Source organism: Pollicipes pollicipes, unplaced genomic scaffold (genome assembly GCF_011947565.3).
Source record: "Pollicipes pollicipes isolate AB1234 unplaced genomic scaffold, Ppol_2.1 Scaffold_3087;HRSCAF=3621_pilon_pilon_pilon, whole genome shotgun sequence".
Lineage (NCBI taxonomy): Eukaryota > Metazoa > Arthropoda > Thecostraca > Pollicipedomorpha > Pollicipedidae > Pollicipes > Pollicipes pollicipes.
In genome coordinates this window covers 13,392,777-13,409,413 of record NW_023596225.1, presented here as the reverse complement: position 1 = coordinate 13,409,413, position 16,637 = coordinate 13,392,777, and the positions used below count along the sequence as shown (strand labels likewise).

Here is a 16,637-nt window from a genome sequence, read left to right as displayed (position 1 = left end):
AGGCCGAAGTAGGCTTGCAGAGCGGTAAACGGCGACGTCACATAAACATACCAAACACGGTGAAATGTGACGGAATATGGAATCATCACAAGTCAAAACACGTAAGGAAACAAGTGACCGCTCACTGCTCAACCTCCTTTGTCACCCATAGATGCCTGCGAAATGTTGAATCTTGCTCGACGTGCGATAAAAGGACTGATTTTCCTCGGGGCTGAACTGCTTATATCAAGTAATGCAGAGTACCATCGGGAAGAAAACAAAGAAACCAATCATCGATCTATAATTATGTCCACCACTACACGGAGACAGATTGTCACTAAATCAGTTTCGTCTCCCTTCATGTCCCCGTTTACAACTGCTGCAGCCGTGCATTTGTTTGTTAAGGAACAGAACCTTGTTAACCTTGGTAAGATACAGACCTACCACCTTTCGTTGATAATCGCGCGACCTGGAACACTCCAAAGTGGGAATAGTGGAGAACAGCCGGCTGTGGGTCGCGTTCTGTCTTCTAATCTCGGTACGTGTCGGCACTCTCCCTTACAGCCAGAAACGGCGTCTTCGTCGGGCGCCGCGGCGGCAGCACCGGCCGCCTGGGACCCGCTCCCACCTGCCGCCTGGGACCCCTTCCCACCGCAGCCCGTTCGTCCGCTCCTCCCACCGGCCGCCTGGGACCCGCTCCCACCGCAGCCCCTTCGTCCCCTCCTCCTACCTGCCGCCTAGGACCCGCTCCCACCGCAGCCCGTTCGTCCGCTCCTCCCACCGGCCGCCTGGGATCCCCTCCCACCGCAGCCCGTTCGTCCCCTCCTCCTACCTGCCGCCTGGGACCCGCTCCCACCGCAGCCCGTTCGTCCCCTCCTCCTACCGGCCGCCTGGGATCCCCTCCCACCGCAGCCCGTTCGTCCCCTCCTCCTACCTGCCGCCTGGGACCCGCTCCCACCGCAGCCACTTCGTCCCCTCCTCCTACCTGCCGCCTGGGACCCTCTCCCACCATAGCTCCTTCGTCCCCTCCTCCTACCTGCTGCTCCGTTTGCCGAGCCCCCCCCCCCTTTCGTGGGGCACCGAGCGGGCGTCAGACAGGTGTTGCCCGGCCCGGGCCGAGCCGGTTGCGCCGCTGGCCCGCCGCCGGCCGGCTGAGATCGGACGCGTCTCAGCCACCCAGGCTGGCCATCAGCGGCCGCTACGCTCCGTCTGGATCATGCGCCGCCGACGCCCCGCCGCGTCTCGTCGGCGTCCCTGCCCCGCCCCTGTGCCCCCGCGCGGCGCGGTCCGGTGTGCGCCGCCGGCGCCGCGGTCGGCAGCAGCGCGGCGCCAGTGGCTCGCGGGCGGCTGCCGCGCGCGGCGGGGCGAGATGTCCGCGCCGCTGGTGCCGGCTGCCAACGAGACCGAGGGAGCGGCCCCGCAGCCGGTTAACTTCAGCACCATCCCGCAGGCCATCAACGACTCGGAGTCGGGCGAGGGGGCCATGCCGCCGCTCGGCGCACCCAACTTGGTGCTGGCCGTGGGCCTCTACTTCTTCTGCATCTTCGTCATCCTGGGGAACCTGCTGGTCATTGTGGCTGTGGTGCGAGAGCGCGTGCTGCACACGGTCACCAACTACTTCATCATGTCGCTGGCCGTGGCGGACACGATCGTGGGCGCGTTTGTCATGACGTTCGGCGCGTCCCTGGTGGCCACGGACAACTTCTGGATGTTCGGCCCGGTCTGGTGCGACCTCTGGCACAGCTTCGACGTGCTCGGCTCGACGGCCAGCATTCTGAACCTGTGCGTGATCTCACTGGACCGCTACTGGGCCATCCGCGACCCGTTCACGTACCCGAACAAGATGACAGAGCGGACGGCGTGTGCTCTCATCGCTCTGGTCTGGGTGTGCGCCAGTCTCATCTCGTTCCCGGCCATCGCCTGGTGGCGCGCCGTCTCTAGCCCCTCCGCCGACGGCGTGTGCGTCTTCACCGACAACATCGGCTACCTCGCCTTCTCCTCCATCATCTCCTTCTACGGGCCGCTGCTCATCATGCTGATAGTCTACTTCCGCATCTACCGTGCCGCCACGGAGCAGATGCGCTGCCTCAAGCTCGGCTCCAAGCAGGTGAGCGTGAACGGCGGCGGCCACGGCCTGACTCTGCGGATGCACCGAGGCGGCGGAAGCGGTCGGTTGGACCAGGCCGGCCCCGAGCCCGACGACGACTCGGCGGCCTTCACCGGCCCGGACGGCTTTGGATCGTCACGGGCCAACTTGTCAGCCAAGCACGTGAAGAACTTCTCCTTCAGCCGCAAGCTGGCCAAGTTCGCCAAAGAACGCAAGGCGGCCAAGACACTGGGCATCGTGATGGGTGTGTTTATCGTGTGCTGGCTGCCGTTTTTTATCGTGAACCTGCTGTCAGGCGTGTGCTACGACTGCATCGCCCACGCGGACCTGGTGCTGACGATTGTCACCTGGCTGGGCTGGATCAACTCGGCCATGAACCCGGTCATCTATGCGTGCTGGAGCAAGGACTTCAGGAGGTGAGTGCTGTCCGCCCCCCCCCCCCCCCTCTCTGCCGCCCCTACCCCGTACCGGAGGCTGCGGCGCTGGCCTGTCCCAGCCAGTTACAAAGTTGAATGTAGTTGTGATTAAATGGCTCAGTACAAACTATGTTGGGGGTGTTAAATTAATTTATTGCAAATGTTTCCGCAACGGCTCTTAGTGAGCGTAACAACAGCGCCGCTATGGAGGGGCCGAATTAGACGGTGCATCTCAGTTATGCGTTCTACCTTTTGAACACACACTTTTCTGGCGCGGCTAGCCTATTTCGACTCGGTGTGTAAAGTTACAGTATCGGCTTTCAGTGAGAGATGTGTATGCACGCATGCATAACTGGATAAGGCACGTCAAATTTGGGTTATCGATTCGGATGATTCTGGAATTTTTCGCAGCAGCTCATATTCTTTAATGTCAAAATGTTTGAAAAAAGGTTAGTGGCGGGATTTCCTCATCGAGCTCGCCGTTCACAGCGCATTCAAAGCCTGCTATTTTCTGCATAATTGCCTTTCCCTTTATGCTATCACATGTGGCCAGAATATTCACCTCGCGGGCTGTGACTAAGCCACTTCTCCCACACGTCGTGTGCTAACTTGAAATATGCAATTTGAATGGGGATACGTTGTTCTAAACATTGGAAGCCACGGACATCTAGCGGCGTGGGTTTCCGCGCACGAATCAAAACTTTGTGAGCTGTCAAAGACGCCAAGGGCTCGCCTTTACACGCGCAGCGGTATCGTTGGGCCGTTCAGCCTGTTTGTTTATGCATGGGCCCCGACACATTTAAAGCGAAAGGTGCCAATGCAGCTTACAGTTTTGACCGTGTGTTTTCTGTTTTAAATGTGATCAAGGTAACTTGTTTGTGGCACGGTGTGCGTAATTGTGCACATCAATTATGGTTATTACGCACTTTGTAGTGCCATTCCCTCTGATTTATAATCCCACCGATGTATTGCAGAGTGTTTTTACGATAACTCCAAAGAAGGCTCTCTCTCTCTCTCTCTCAAATCTTTTAATTTTAAGGGTCTTTGGAACTAAAGCAGCCATCTTGAAGATCATTCGGTGCAGTTTGCAACTCCTGCTGTTCTGAAAATATGAAATCTTCTAGTTTCTGAGGTACACGCTCGCGAAGATGTGCAGACTATTTTGTGCGGGCTGTTCTAAGGTCACCATGGCATCCCTGACTCCATAATAACGCCCTTCAAGTCGTACCATTCCGCTGGAAATGCGGCGATCAAGGACAAGCAAAATATACTTGTTGATTTATGCACATTTGACGTGCGTGAGAACGATTTGCAGATATAACAGCCGCCAGTGGGCGCTCATTTGGTGTGCAAGGTACGATGACGCAATCAAGCAATGCTTCATTGGGGAGCATGCATACTAAATGCAGAAATTGTGTTATCTAAAGGGGTCTTTTCCACTTTAAAATGCCTAGAGTTATAAGTGAGCTTTTTCCGTCATATTTGATGCCTGGTCCAATATTTTAAAATGTGGAGCAGTGCCTTTATTTGCGACATGCCTGACATCGCAACGGTAAAGTTCGTATCGTTACCGGCATATTGTGGCGGATGCATTTACTTGAGTCAGGTGGACCAGACGCCGATAAGGCCACCTCCACTGAAACGGAGTCCGAGCACACTGCTCACCGACACACCTGAAACGAAGGTCGAACGCACTGTTGACCGAACCACCTGAAACGGAGGCCGAACACACTGTCGACCGACACACCTGAAACGGAGGCTGACCACATTGTTGACCGACATACCTGAAACGGAGGCCGAACACGCTGTTGACCGGCACATCTGAAACGGAGGCCGAACACACTGTTGACCGACCTGCCTGGTGTTGGGCTAGTTGAGTCTGTTGAAAGCAGACGCATTGGCTCCTAACGACGCGAGCATCCTCAACTCGAACGTGCGGAAGGCAGGCAGGTATATTCCATCTGCCAGCAAACCTTTTCTCTTTCGACGGCATTTCTTTCGACAGTGGTTTGCAGGTGACGTTCTGTTCGATGTCCCGAATCTGACGATCTGATGGTCTACTAACCAGGAACTTGGTGCATTGCGTGGAGCAAGAATAGACCACGAAATCAGCCAAATTTGGGACAAGATAGGAATTGAGATTTCTGTGAATATTTATGTAAATCAAAGTCAGAGTTTAATAAGCTGTATTGGACCAAACTACGGATGCCTCGACTCGAACAGACATGTCAATGGAAACGGATGTTGATATTTGGAGAGCCTTCATACGTACTTGAAATCAGGCGCAGGATGTTGAGCCTGCTTATTGTCAAAATTTCTGTCTTGTTGCTGAGGTTACACCCACTGAACGGCTGGATTATTAGATCAAGATGGGGATTGGGTCGCGACAGCCGACATTCTGAGCCTGGTGTCTTCTCACCAAACCGCTGCCTCAGGTTGTCCGAGGCTCCTACACCTACTCCAACACGATGCTGGAGCGGTGGCATGCGCGCTATTCACTCATGGCTGGGTGTGTACCAGCCTCAGGCACTTACCTCGAGTTTGTATGCTCGGACCTGCCTATGGACAGGTCTCTCCGTGGTTACCCCATGAACGACCATGACCTAGACTTTGGTCGCCTTTGCACGTTGGTTTTTCTGCGGGATGGTGATTGAAATTCGGGAGCGGTAAAATAGCTGACGAGCGTGGGAAAATGAGCCACGCTGTAGAGAAGGTATTCTCCGGCCTACGGAGACCCGCCGACAGGACTCAAACTGCCCGCCCCGCCAGTGGTTCCTGGTGCTCGTCGAGCCCTAATGGGGGTAGGAAAATAAACCAAGATACATGGACCACATCGGTAAGCCACATCAAGATGCATAGACCACGTCGGCAAACCTTACCAAGATACATGGACCACATCGGTAAACCTCACCAAGATACGTGGACCACATCGGTAAACCTTACCACGCCGTGCTCCACGTCACCGCGATTGTGTTGATGATGCGTTTGGGCTTGATACAGGCATGGTCATGCATACTGAAACCGCCATTGGCCACAAATGTCATATAATTGCCATAAGAGCACTAAAGAGGTACGAAATGCCCATATGCATATATATATATATATATATATATATATATATATATATATATCCCAATTCCAATTCCATCCCAATTCACAATTCCTGGAAACATCCCAATTCCTGGAAACGGATCTGCCTCTAAGAATTCTGAGCGGACCGTATCTGCTGACGTTACGCAGGTATTTAGTGCCCATATCCATATAGATATCTAGCCCGCGCCTAACATAGAGATGTTAGGCATAAATATCTATGCATTTATTTGTTACGCCATACCTTTGTAGATATTTAGTCCGAACCGGTTGATTGAATGTATTGCTAGGCCCAGGCCCCACGTCATGCAGCGCTTGGTGCGCCTAATTAAGCATCGTGTTAAGCCAATGATAGTCATTTTTACAACTAACAGACGCACTCCACAACGGAGCGGCGGCTCAGTCATATAAACGTTACGAGAGGTGGTTGAAGTGGGTGTCCAGTTGACCCGACCACATGCTGAATCATTACTCATCAGTCTGCTTGATGGGACCCTTATTGTCCGTTAAAGTTCTGGTCAAGTGATAAGTGACCCGTCAAACTGCCAAACCAGTGCTGGCTCCCAATCATGCTCGGCTCGATGCCACGTCAGGCCGACCAATCACGACACGAGTCAGCCCAGAGCGCAAGATTTTGACAAGTCCTGGTCAGCCCCGCGCTTTTATGGCCATGAGATGAAACATGAGTCATGAAACATCAGTCATCAGTCATCAGTCCATCAGTTTTGTCTTCGAGTGAGCGGTGGTACCAAGCTGTACTTCATCCCCTGCTATGTGTGCCATTTTAGTCTTTGTTGTCCTTTGCGAGAACAAGTGTGCGCTTTTTCGACAGCTGGGCGACCAACGCCAAGTACTGAGACACTCACCATCACCCCACCTGCCGGCAAGTACGTTATGACATTCTCCGTAGAGTGCACAGCTGTAGACATTAATACCGCGTGGCGAAACAAAGGTGCAGGACAGACAGCTATCAGAGGTACCGTCGCCGAACCAACTCCGACTCTTGCTTATTTCTGCGAGCATTCCCCAGCTTAATGGTCGCCACAGCACTACCACTCCGGCGATGCCAGCCGGTGGTTCGGTTGTGTCCTCCGGCGTCCGGCGGGCGTCCGGCACCGGACCAACGCCTTTTGCAGCCCAACTGAAGCGACCCGTTCAGTGAGGACGGAAGGAGAGACGGCACGAGATGAAACGGAACAGAACGGAATGGAACGGAACGGGACAAAGGCTGGGACAAAGATGGGGACCGGGACCGGGAAGGGGAACGGGAACGGGCACGGGCACGGGCACGGACACGGGAACAGGAACGGGAATATGAATGGGAACGGGAACGAAAACGGGAATGGGACTGAGAGCGGAACTGGGACTGGGACTGGGACTGGGACTGGGACTGGGACTGGGACTGGGACTGGGACTGGGACTGGGACTGGGAATGGAACTGGGACTGGGACTGGGACTGGGGGCGGAACCGGGACGACAGAGACCATAACTTTTCACGGATTTGATAAACCTGTGTATTACTGGTTCATCCACGGACTGGATCGAGCAGGGTTATGAACACATTAAAACACTGATTAGGAAGGGGTGGAATTTTAAGATGTGAAGGTGCTTGCATTAAGACGAATTACAACCCATTTTCAAAAGCCTTAGATCCATTTCCAAACTATTTGCTCATCTGTAAATGGCGGAGCAGTGCGACAGAAAAGCTTCTAAATGTGTGTGGGTTATGTCAATTTTCCATGAAGTGGCTAACGCCCAAGTCCCAAACGATCCTGATAGGAGCTTTGGCCGTATGTGTTTACTTGCGGAAAATAGTAACTCTACCTTAGGAAACCGAATATCAGGTAAGTTTTGGCTTTGTTACAAACTCACAAACCTATCCCTTGTTCTTTTAATATTTTCCGCAGGTCGTCCACAATCAGCGTAGACAGAATGTTGTCCACATTTTATTCACATGTTGACCGCAAATATTCAGCCTCTCACTAATGGCGCAAAATATGGATTACCAATGCTTGACCTGACTAAGGCACGAATACATGACATACACTGATCTGTGTGAGCTTAAACTACCTGTGAAACTCAATTCAATATTGGAAGATTTTGGGGCTAGTTGCTATTTTGTCGCAGTTAGGCTAAAATTAAATGATAATACAAGTTGAATGATTTGTAATAGAACTGGAATAGAACAGCGTAAGTCGTGATATCAACAAATTATTCATGTGCCTATTGAATCCGGAGTCATCTAGTCCGGGTATTGAATCCGGAGTCATCTAGTCTAGGTTGTGCATCTAGAAACATGACGGAAGTGAAAAATTGATTCTTAAAATAAACCGGCTTCTGTGAATGCAATTATATAGATAAGTGAATGTCAATGCGTTCTGTTTTTTGCTATTTTGTGTTAACTGAGTCCATATTTGAAAAGAGATTGATGTGGACGATACTGAATAAAACGCATGCTGGACTGATTGGACTGAATTACATTTAGGCATTAATAATAACGTAGATGGGGGTAGCCATGGATCCTAGACTTAGCGGAGGGGAGCGGACCAGCCAGACACAGAAAATTAATTCAGAGAAAGAGAGAGAGAGAGAGAGAGAGAGAGAGAGAGAGAGAGAGAGAGAGAGAGAGAGAGAGAGAGAGAGAGAGAGAGAGAGGAGAGAGAGAGAGAGAGAGAGAGAGAGAGAGAGAGAGAGAGAGAGAGAGAGAGAGAGAAGAGAGAGAGAGAGAGAGAGAGAGAGAGAGAGAGAGAGAGAGAGAGAGAGAGAGAGAGAGAGAGAGGAGAAGAGAGAGAGAGAGAGAGAGAGAGAGAGAGAGAGAGAGACGCGACGGGCAGCAGGCGTGTGACGCGAGCGCATTGTTTGGCGCCCGTGTCAATGGCCACCGGCCAATCCCCGTGTGCTATCTGGTCGACGGGCGCCCAGGCGCGTCCGATGTGTGAAACTGGCACACGTGGCCGAGCCGACAGCTGGCTGCCGGCGGCCAGTCAGGGTCGACGCGGCGCGCGACAACCGCCTCATCGGAGCGCCGGCGGACAGCCGACCTGCCATCCGGGCCGCGGGCCGTGCCGCCGAAACTCACCACAAGTGGTGGTCGAACGGCCCGTGTCGTGACATCGTGCCGGTCTGCCTGGACGTGTCCTACCGCTCCTGAAGCTCTCCCCAGTGACCGGGCAGAGCCGTCGTTGACGTCTCCGCAGCTCTTTACTCATCCATCATGTGAGCGGGCGTCGGAACGGCCTGCGGCCCAGCGTGACCGGAAGTACTCACTTCCGGCTGTTGCGCGGCGCGCGGGGAATGATGCGCTCTGAGCGGCTGGGCGGGACAGAGCCCGCAGGATGGATGAGATGGTGATCCACTAGGACCACGGCCTTCTTCAGGAGATCGAACAGAACAGAGTGAGAGGGTATTGCACTAGAACAGCTTTGAAATTGAAACAAGTGGACTAGGTAACGTCATGCCGGAAAGAAAGCCCATAAATCCTCTAGAAGATATGTATGGATTGTCAAATCGTAATGCATTTATACTGAAGATGCTAGAAATTCAAATCGTTCTCCTCACTGTGGGCCGGACTGAGATCTATGTTTTGGTTATCATACAGCGAGACGCGAACTGATGTTTTTTAACACGCTGCCGGTTAAGGTGGTTTGTTACAGCATATGGGTGGCATGCTTGGAAGTTTGAAATCATGTAACTGATCTGTCAAGGAATTACTACTTTGGGGCCCAGCTTTGGAGAAATAGTTCAGTAAAGAAATGACTCAACGGTTCAAGATTAGATGACAGCATGAACATACGCCTTCGGATCAATAACAAATACAGCAGACAAATTTCAAGAAAATTCCATCAGTTGCACGTTTTGGTTTTGTCTTCTACAATGCGTAGGTTTAGAAAATGGTTATTAGTGTTCATCTGTCATGACGTCTGTTAAAAAGACAGAAACGCTTCACCAACCTTCCAAGGGGATCTGAGCGCCACGTACGATGGCCGGGAAATCCATTCCAGCTCGTGCCTTTCTCTTTCTCCACTGTGGCTCATCAAAAATACTGTCTGCAGCCTTAAGCGAAGCGGTGGAAATTAGTCAATAACTTGTAATCATTAAAAAAGCAAACCAATCGCACCTTGCTAAAACGAGCAATTTTATGACCCCAATATCTGTTTAAAGCTATTCCTGGGTCAAACGTCGCTCTGCATCAAACGGTGATCAGGCATCGGATCAATCTCAAACCCTCAAGCATCCAAGAGCGGCGATTCTTATGCTCCACTGTTGTCTTTGAATTGGGCTGAATGTGTTATATATGTAATGCGTATAAATATGTATGTAAATATGTATGTGAACATGTAAAATATATAAGATACATACATATGTAAGTAAGTATGTAAATATACCACGTATGGCCCCACAGCCGCGTCTTGGTGGCTGTGGGGCCACCAAGATGTGGCTGCGGCAAGACAAAATGCCTGGTGTCACGGCTGTGATGCTTAACCAGCCATAAATTGCCGACACTATACTGGGCACTGGACTGCCAAATTATGGATGAGGTCTGCGAAAACGACGCGTTCTACCACACGAAACGTATTCGAAGTCGTCCCGTTCAGCACAGGATGAGACAAGCTCCAAACCATTCCTAGGGCGCCTCGAATACATTTCCAGGAAAGTTCAGTTATTAACACGACTCTGTTATTAACGCCAGTAATTCGGGAAATCGCCTACCGCTTCGATAGCCGGCGGCGGTTTGTCAACGCCGGCTGGTGGCGCGTCACCTGCGCCGGCCACCCGGAAGGCCTCGGTGGCGTCACTCGGTGCACCGCCCGGCCGTGACTCACCAGTCATTCATCAGGACTGCGCAGGCCGAAGGGACTTGCCTGTTTACCTAAACTGCCGGCGGAAATAAGGTGTTAAACGCCGCGCCGCGCCGCCGCCGGCGCTCCGCTCCATTGTCGGCCGCGCGGCTGAGCAAGGGGGGCAGAACGGCGGGGTACGCACGTTGTGCCCACCGATGGGCCGGGGTCAGACGGGGGTGGGACAGCACGTGAGGCGTGGAGGAGCGTTGCGTCGGCCGTCACTCCGATTGTCTCCGTTTGAAAGCGGCCGCTCGACGCGGTCGGCCGCGCCAGCGCCACTCCGTTAACACGCGCCCGGGTGGCCGACTAGATACCCTTCGCTCGGGTGGGAGAGGGGGTCAATTTGCCCCCCCCCCCCTGAGATATCAATGACTAAGAAAGCTAGAAACACCAAATTTACAGGGTGTCTTAATCTGTACATGAAGCTACTTAGGCCAAAGTCTGAGCTTCCTAGATCATGACCTTCAGGTCAAATGAGGTCAAACAAAGTCAAATTCCAGGTTGGTCTCCAAAGCGCCCCAGAACTTAGGAAATTCTTTCTTAGGAAGAGGTCAAAAGCCCATTTGAGGTCAGTGACCTTGTTTGACCTTTTGAGGGTCATGGTGACCAAAATTATACGAGACTGCTCTGAGTTTTGCATTTGAATAAACGACAAAGATTACGCCAGGCAGTATGTTCTTAAAACAAGTTGTCGACCCGGGTCATCCTGGATCAATGACCTTTTCTGACCTCTTAGAAGCCAATGGAAGATGTGTGTTGCGATTCCTGCTGTCAATGAACTCGAAATGGGTACTACAAACTATCCCATACAGCAAGCCCTGGAGTAGTAACTCCGGTTGGTTGTGGCCTTGGTCTGACCTTCATACCTGACCTTAGGTCAACATGATTTGCTCACTCTATATTTGTGGTGCCTAAGAAAGCATCTCAGAGGTGTATGGCTTCATTAAACACTCCGTTATTGTATCAGATTGGACGATTCCCTAGAAATTGCCTTCGCTGAAACCATGGCCTGACTTCGACCTGCCATACGTCAGCGTCCAAGGTACATCACAATTATTGATGTCAAACGATCTGCTATTTAATTTTATACAGCTATGCAAAAGTTGGCGCGGCTACGCCGCGCCGCTCGGAAACCATTCTGGAAATACCTTCGGGGGGTCAATTTGACCCCCCCCCCCACCCGAGCGCGTAAAAATCGCGAGGCGTCGCGCTCGACCACGCCAGCGCCACTCAGTTTATCGCGAGGCGTCGCACTCGGCGGCGCCAGCGCCACTATCAGCTAATCGCGAGGCGTCGCGCTCGGCCACGCCAGCGCCACTCTCAGTTTATCGCGAGGCGTCGTGCGAAATCGACGCCCGATCGAACGCCGCCGCTTTGAACCGAGTGGTTCCTTTTAATCGACCGGCGCACCTGTGGTGTTTGCGACCCGGCTAACTGATTTGTTTGCGCTTGTCCATCAAGCGGAGCCCCTAGCGGATCACTGTGGGGGGGGGGGGGGGGAGTGCTGGCGGTACGTTCAGAGATCGAGTGTCCCTCCATCGGCCCGGGCAAGATCGGGCCGAGGTTTGGAGCTGGTCGCGCGAGGCCGGTGGAACGCTGACTGCTTGATGGCCTGATATCTGCATGAAGCACTTGTGCCCTGTCTATGAGTTTGTTCTTGGAGTGCTTGGACCACATTATTGGGTCAGTGGCTTGGACCGCCGATTGGTCATGTACAGCCGCCAGTGCACATTCGTGTCACGGGTAGCATTAGCACAGGGTAGACACCTGCCGGAAAGATTGGAAAGTTACGCGGCCAGCTGTGACCGTGCATCATTAAGCATGTCACGACACGCATGTCAGCACTGTGGGCAGTGATCTGTTTGAGCCGTGGAGGCCGCCGCAATTTTCGGAAATATCGGCTTCGGCTTATTTAAATTGTTATGACGTCGTCAGCTAGAACATAGGCACGCTGGTGTTGCGTGGTTGCACGTCATAATGTGAACCAACGCGTGCATTGCGGAGGTCGTTATATTATTTAATGTAATTGCTGAGCCTATATGAACGCAAAACCGCCGACTTACATCACTATGGCGGTGTGAACGACGCTACATGACGATACCATACTACATACTATACTACATACAACTACATGACGGATACCATAATATCGCATGACTTTAAAGGCCACAAACGGCTTTTAAGCACACGACTCTTAAACGTAAAATCTGAAAATACCCTTATCTTTAATGCTTCGTTATACAGTGTGGAGTGTCTCACAAGGCCCAGCCGATATACAGTGTGAGGTTTTTCACGAAGCCCAGCCGATAAGCGTCTCGCAATAGCCATCGGCAAAATGGCTAAGAGACGCATACCACGCTCGTCCGAACAGAGCACATTAGAGCCAGACGAGGGTCTGTGGTGAGGGAACTTTAATAATCATGGGAGTATTTGTATTTCGAATGATTGGGCAGTCACACCTCTATCTGGCTGCCATTTAACGGCCCACCATCAGGCAACCATTTCAAAATCAGGTAGAGGAAGGGGGCAAAAACGTGACATTTCACTGGTCGATGCTAACTCGCGGTAGTGTCTGCCCGACGATAGTCGATTTGCGATTGCTCTTTGACGCGACCGGCGCGTTTGTTAGTGCCTCCGCTGCATAGGAGGCAGCGCGTGACGCCGGCGCACGCCCTGACTCGGCCGGGTCAATCATGGCGCGTCGTCTAATGTGCTGCTGCGCGGCTGCCGCCGCCGCTGGGCCGACTGACATCCCGGGCTCACAGCGCGGCGCAATAATGGCCGCCTTGTGCCACGTCCGCGCCCCACCACCCGCCAAGGAAAATCCCAGGTCTCCAAGAATTCTGACGACGAAAGCTGAAATGGCGATCAGCGTCGCGTCTCGCAGCGTCGCGTCTCGCAGCGTCGCGTCTCGCAGCGTCGGCGTCTCGCAGCGTCGCGTCTCGCAGCGTCGCCAGCGTCGGCGTCTCGCAGCGTCGCGTCTCGCAGCGTCGGCGTCTCGCAGCGTCGCGTCTCGCAGCGTCGGCGTCTCGCAGCGTCGCGTCTCGCAGCGTCGCGCCTCGCAGGGTCGCGTCTCGCAGCGTCGCGTCTCGCAGCGTCGGCGTCTCGCAGCGTCGCGTCTCGCAGCGTCGGCGTCTCGCAGCGTCGCGTCTCGCAGCGTCGCGTCTCGCAGCGTCGCGTCTCGCAGCGTCGCGTCTCGCAGCGTCGGCGTCTCGCAGCGTCGCGTCTCGCAGCGTCGCGTCTCGCAGGGTCGCGTCTCGCAGTGTCGACAGGCCTATTTCTGGGATGCCGCCGCTCAAGACCGCCGTCCCACCGACCCGGTGAGAAAGTTGTATCGCACAGAATTACCATAATGACTCCCTAGCGGATGGAATTATTCGACCCGATGGACGCCTGCTGTGTTTGGCCAGCCGGGTATACGCCGAGCAGACAGCCCGAGGAGTCCTGCTGTTCACGCTGCCGCTCATGGCTGGTTTGCGCGGTGTGTTCCGTGCACAGGCAATTAGTCTGTGGCTGGGCCCAAAAGTTACATAATGGCAACTGGGCCTATGTGAGCGATATTCGCAAAATGGTCTGGCAAAAAAATGCGTCTTGTGGACAGGAAGATGGGCGCCGCTTTTATGATTAAGTGATCACTTAAGTGATAAAAGACATTATAATAGACATAACCAGACTATAATACAAGAGACCCACTTAAACGTTAAGAGGAACATATTTTTGAGGACAACAATGCACGCTAAAAACCCGTTTTTATGTGATTGAGATCAAGCATATAAATTTAAAAAGAATTCAACGCTTCCAAAGCCGTGAGCCGACTTCAGCTACTAAGCTTTATCCAGGCCCATATTTGTTTCACGGAGCCGGAAAGAAACCCTATTGCAGTCTAAATAAAATGCCTGCAGGCGGTCCAAGTGAAACAGGTGCGTACAGCTTTCATACGGTGCTGGAAGAGGAGAGTGATCTGCAGCCGGCACGCAGTCCACACAGTTGTGGAAGGAAGGAGAGACCTGCAGCCGGCACTCAGTCCACACTCAGTTGTGAAAGAGACACGAGACCTGCAGCCGGCACTCAGTCCACACCTAGTTGTGGAAGAGAGACGAGACTTGCAGCCGGCACTCAGTCCACACTCAGTCGTGGAAAAGAGACGAGACCTGCAGCCGGCACTCAGATCACGTAGTTGCGGAAGAGAGGAGAGATCTGCGGCCGCCAAACAGACATCTGCGCAGCCCATCCCCGGCTTCGCCATCCTTCTCCAATTTTGAAAACAAGTTGGGTCAAATCCATCGTGAACGTGCTGCGAGCACGTTTGACCATATGGTGTTCGTTCTCCCCGTCCTCCCATCCAGCACGCCGACATTACACCAGTGAGGCCATTCCTGCAGAGGCCGTGCGTGACCTTCAGCAGACCAGAGCGTCGGCAGTCGGCACCAATCCCCCCCCCCCCCCCAGCCGGCAGCGCGCACACTCCGGCAGGCCGACCCACTGTGCGCCCGGGCGCAGTGTGCGGTGTACCCGTGCGAAGTCAGTTCGTGACCACCGGAACGTCCCCTGACGCGACTGTCCCCTGACGGCTCCTGACGTGTCTGTCACCTGACGGCTCCCGACGCGTCTGTCTCCTACCGGTTCCTGATACGTCTGTTTATTGATGGGTTCTGATGTGTATGTTTACTGACGGCTCCTGACGTGTCTGTTTACTGATGGCTTCTCATGTGTATGTTTACTGATGGCTTCTAACGTGTCTGTCTCCTGCCGGCTCCTGACGTATCTGTCACCTGACGGCCCCCTGACGCGTCTGTTTACTGGCGGCTTCTGACGTATCTGTCACCTGACGGCTCCTGACGCGTCTGTCTCCCGCCAAGCGTTCTGGGCCGGATGCTCGCCATGCCTTGCTCTCACTGAGCGGAATATGCTCCGATAGGTCCGACAGCCGCCGGTGCCACAGGAATGAGACCGTAGTCCCTCTCCCATTCCCGCATTTCTGGAAGAGGCCCCCTCCCTTCCCCTGGCATGAAATTCGTCCGTGTAGCCCAGGGTCATTTAAACACTGTCGGACTTGTTTCTTTTGCACACTCGTCACTGTGCATGATCGCGTAAAATTGAATTTGCATTTTGGTAAACCATCGTGGAGTTTGATAAATCGCTGTAACATATAACCATTATAAACGTCGTGCGTATTAACTGCTTGAATGCTATTGTACTCCAGTCATTTCTAACAGCACGCAAATTGGGTGGACTGAGATGCGGCCGGTAAGTGGCACCACGGAGCTGTCGAGCATCCCCAAGGTGACGTCACTGATCATTGGGAACGACTTTTGTCAGATACCGATGACACAGGTGATTTGGTGGACAAACGTAAGCAGATATTACAGAACACATAGATGTATAGTTTAACATATACCCTACCTAATAGCGTACATAGCGGTATGGATCCCCGAAACGGGCCATTTTCGTGTTCAAACTTTCTTGTGCCCACGAGAACTATGCAATTCGTAAAGTACACCATTTAAAGCCATATATGTACTATTCTAAGTAGACACATGGGGATGCAGCTATACAGCGGATATCCACATGACCGTATGAGAGGCTGTTACGACATACACTTGACACATAACATCCTAGTGTCTTTTGCCACCACGCTGGTCACGTGTGATGGTCGCAGAAGGCTGTACGGCAACGCAAATCTGAGTATGCTGCTGCATACCTCGGCCCTCTTCGATGGGCGTTACCAAACTATGAAAAGGGACTTACAGCGATATAACTGACATCCACCCGTTGAAAATACCTATGCTGGTAAGTCGTGTACCGCAAATTGCATTTGATGTTTTTTGAAGATGGTTGACCTGTAATTTTTTGTTTTTCCCGGCACCATGCGTTACTTTGTTTTATATACCTGAAGATGGTGAAGTGCACTGGTACGTTGCAGAAAATGGTTATCAGGCTGTCAACCGTTCATAGCTGTTGCGTGCCAGAACATCGCACGCTCTGAGCACAGCCACCGCGTGCGTTGAGCTCTGTGCATACATGCATCGTGCACCACGCACAGCAATGCTGTGCTGTCAGCATTGCTCTGACATCCTAGCGTTTTCCCCACTGCTGGCTCGGTCTTGATGAAAGCTCGAGCGGCAGTTGGACCGCAGGGAGTCCTGGCCGGGGTACAGGCAGCCGTGGGCACATCTGCCGGACAGGGCGACACGGCGTCACCCA

General features: G+C 53.1%; 1 protein-coding gene across 1 annotated transcript in view; it reads left to right on the top strand.

Annotated features, from left to right (window-relative positions):
• The first annotated feature begins 1,415 nt into the window (after positions 1–1,415).
• Positions 1,416–16,637, top strand: part of LOC119089673 (dopamine receptor 2) — a 92,587-nt gene continuing 77,365 nt past the window's right edge. The window contains exon 1 of the mRNA XM_037212467.1: positions 1,416–2,502. Coding sequence (XP_037068362.1) covers positions 1,463–2,502 — 1,040 coding nt within the window. The 5' untranslated portion in view covers positions 1,416–1,462. The remainder of the gene's footprint in view (positions 2,503–16,637) is intronic.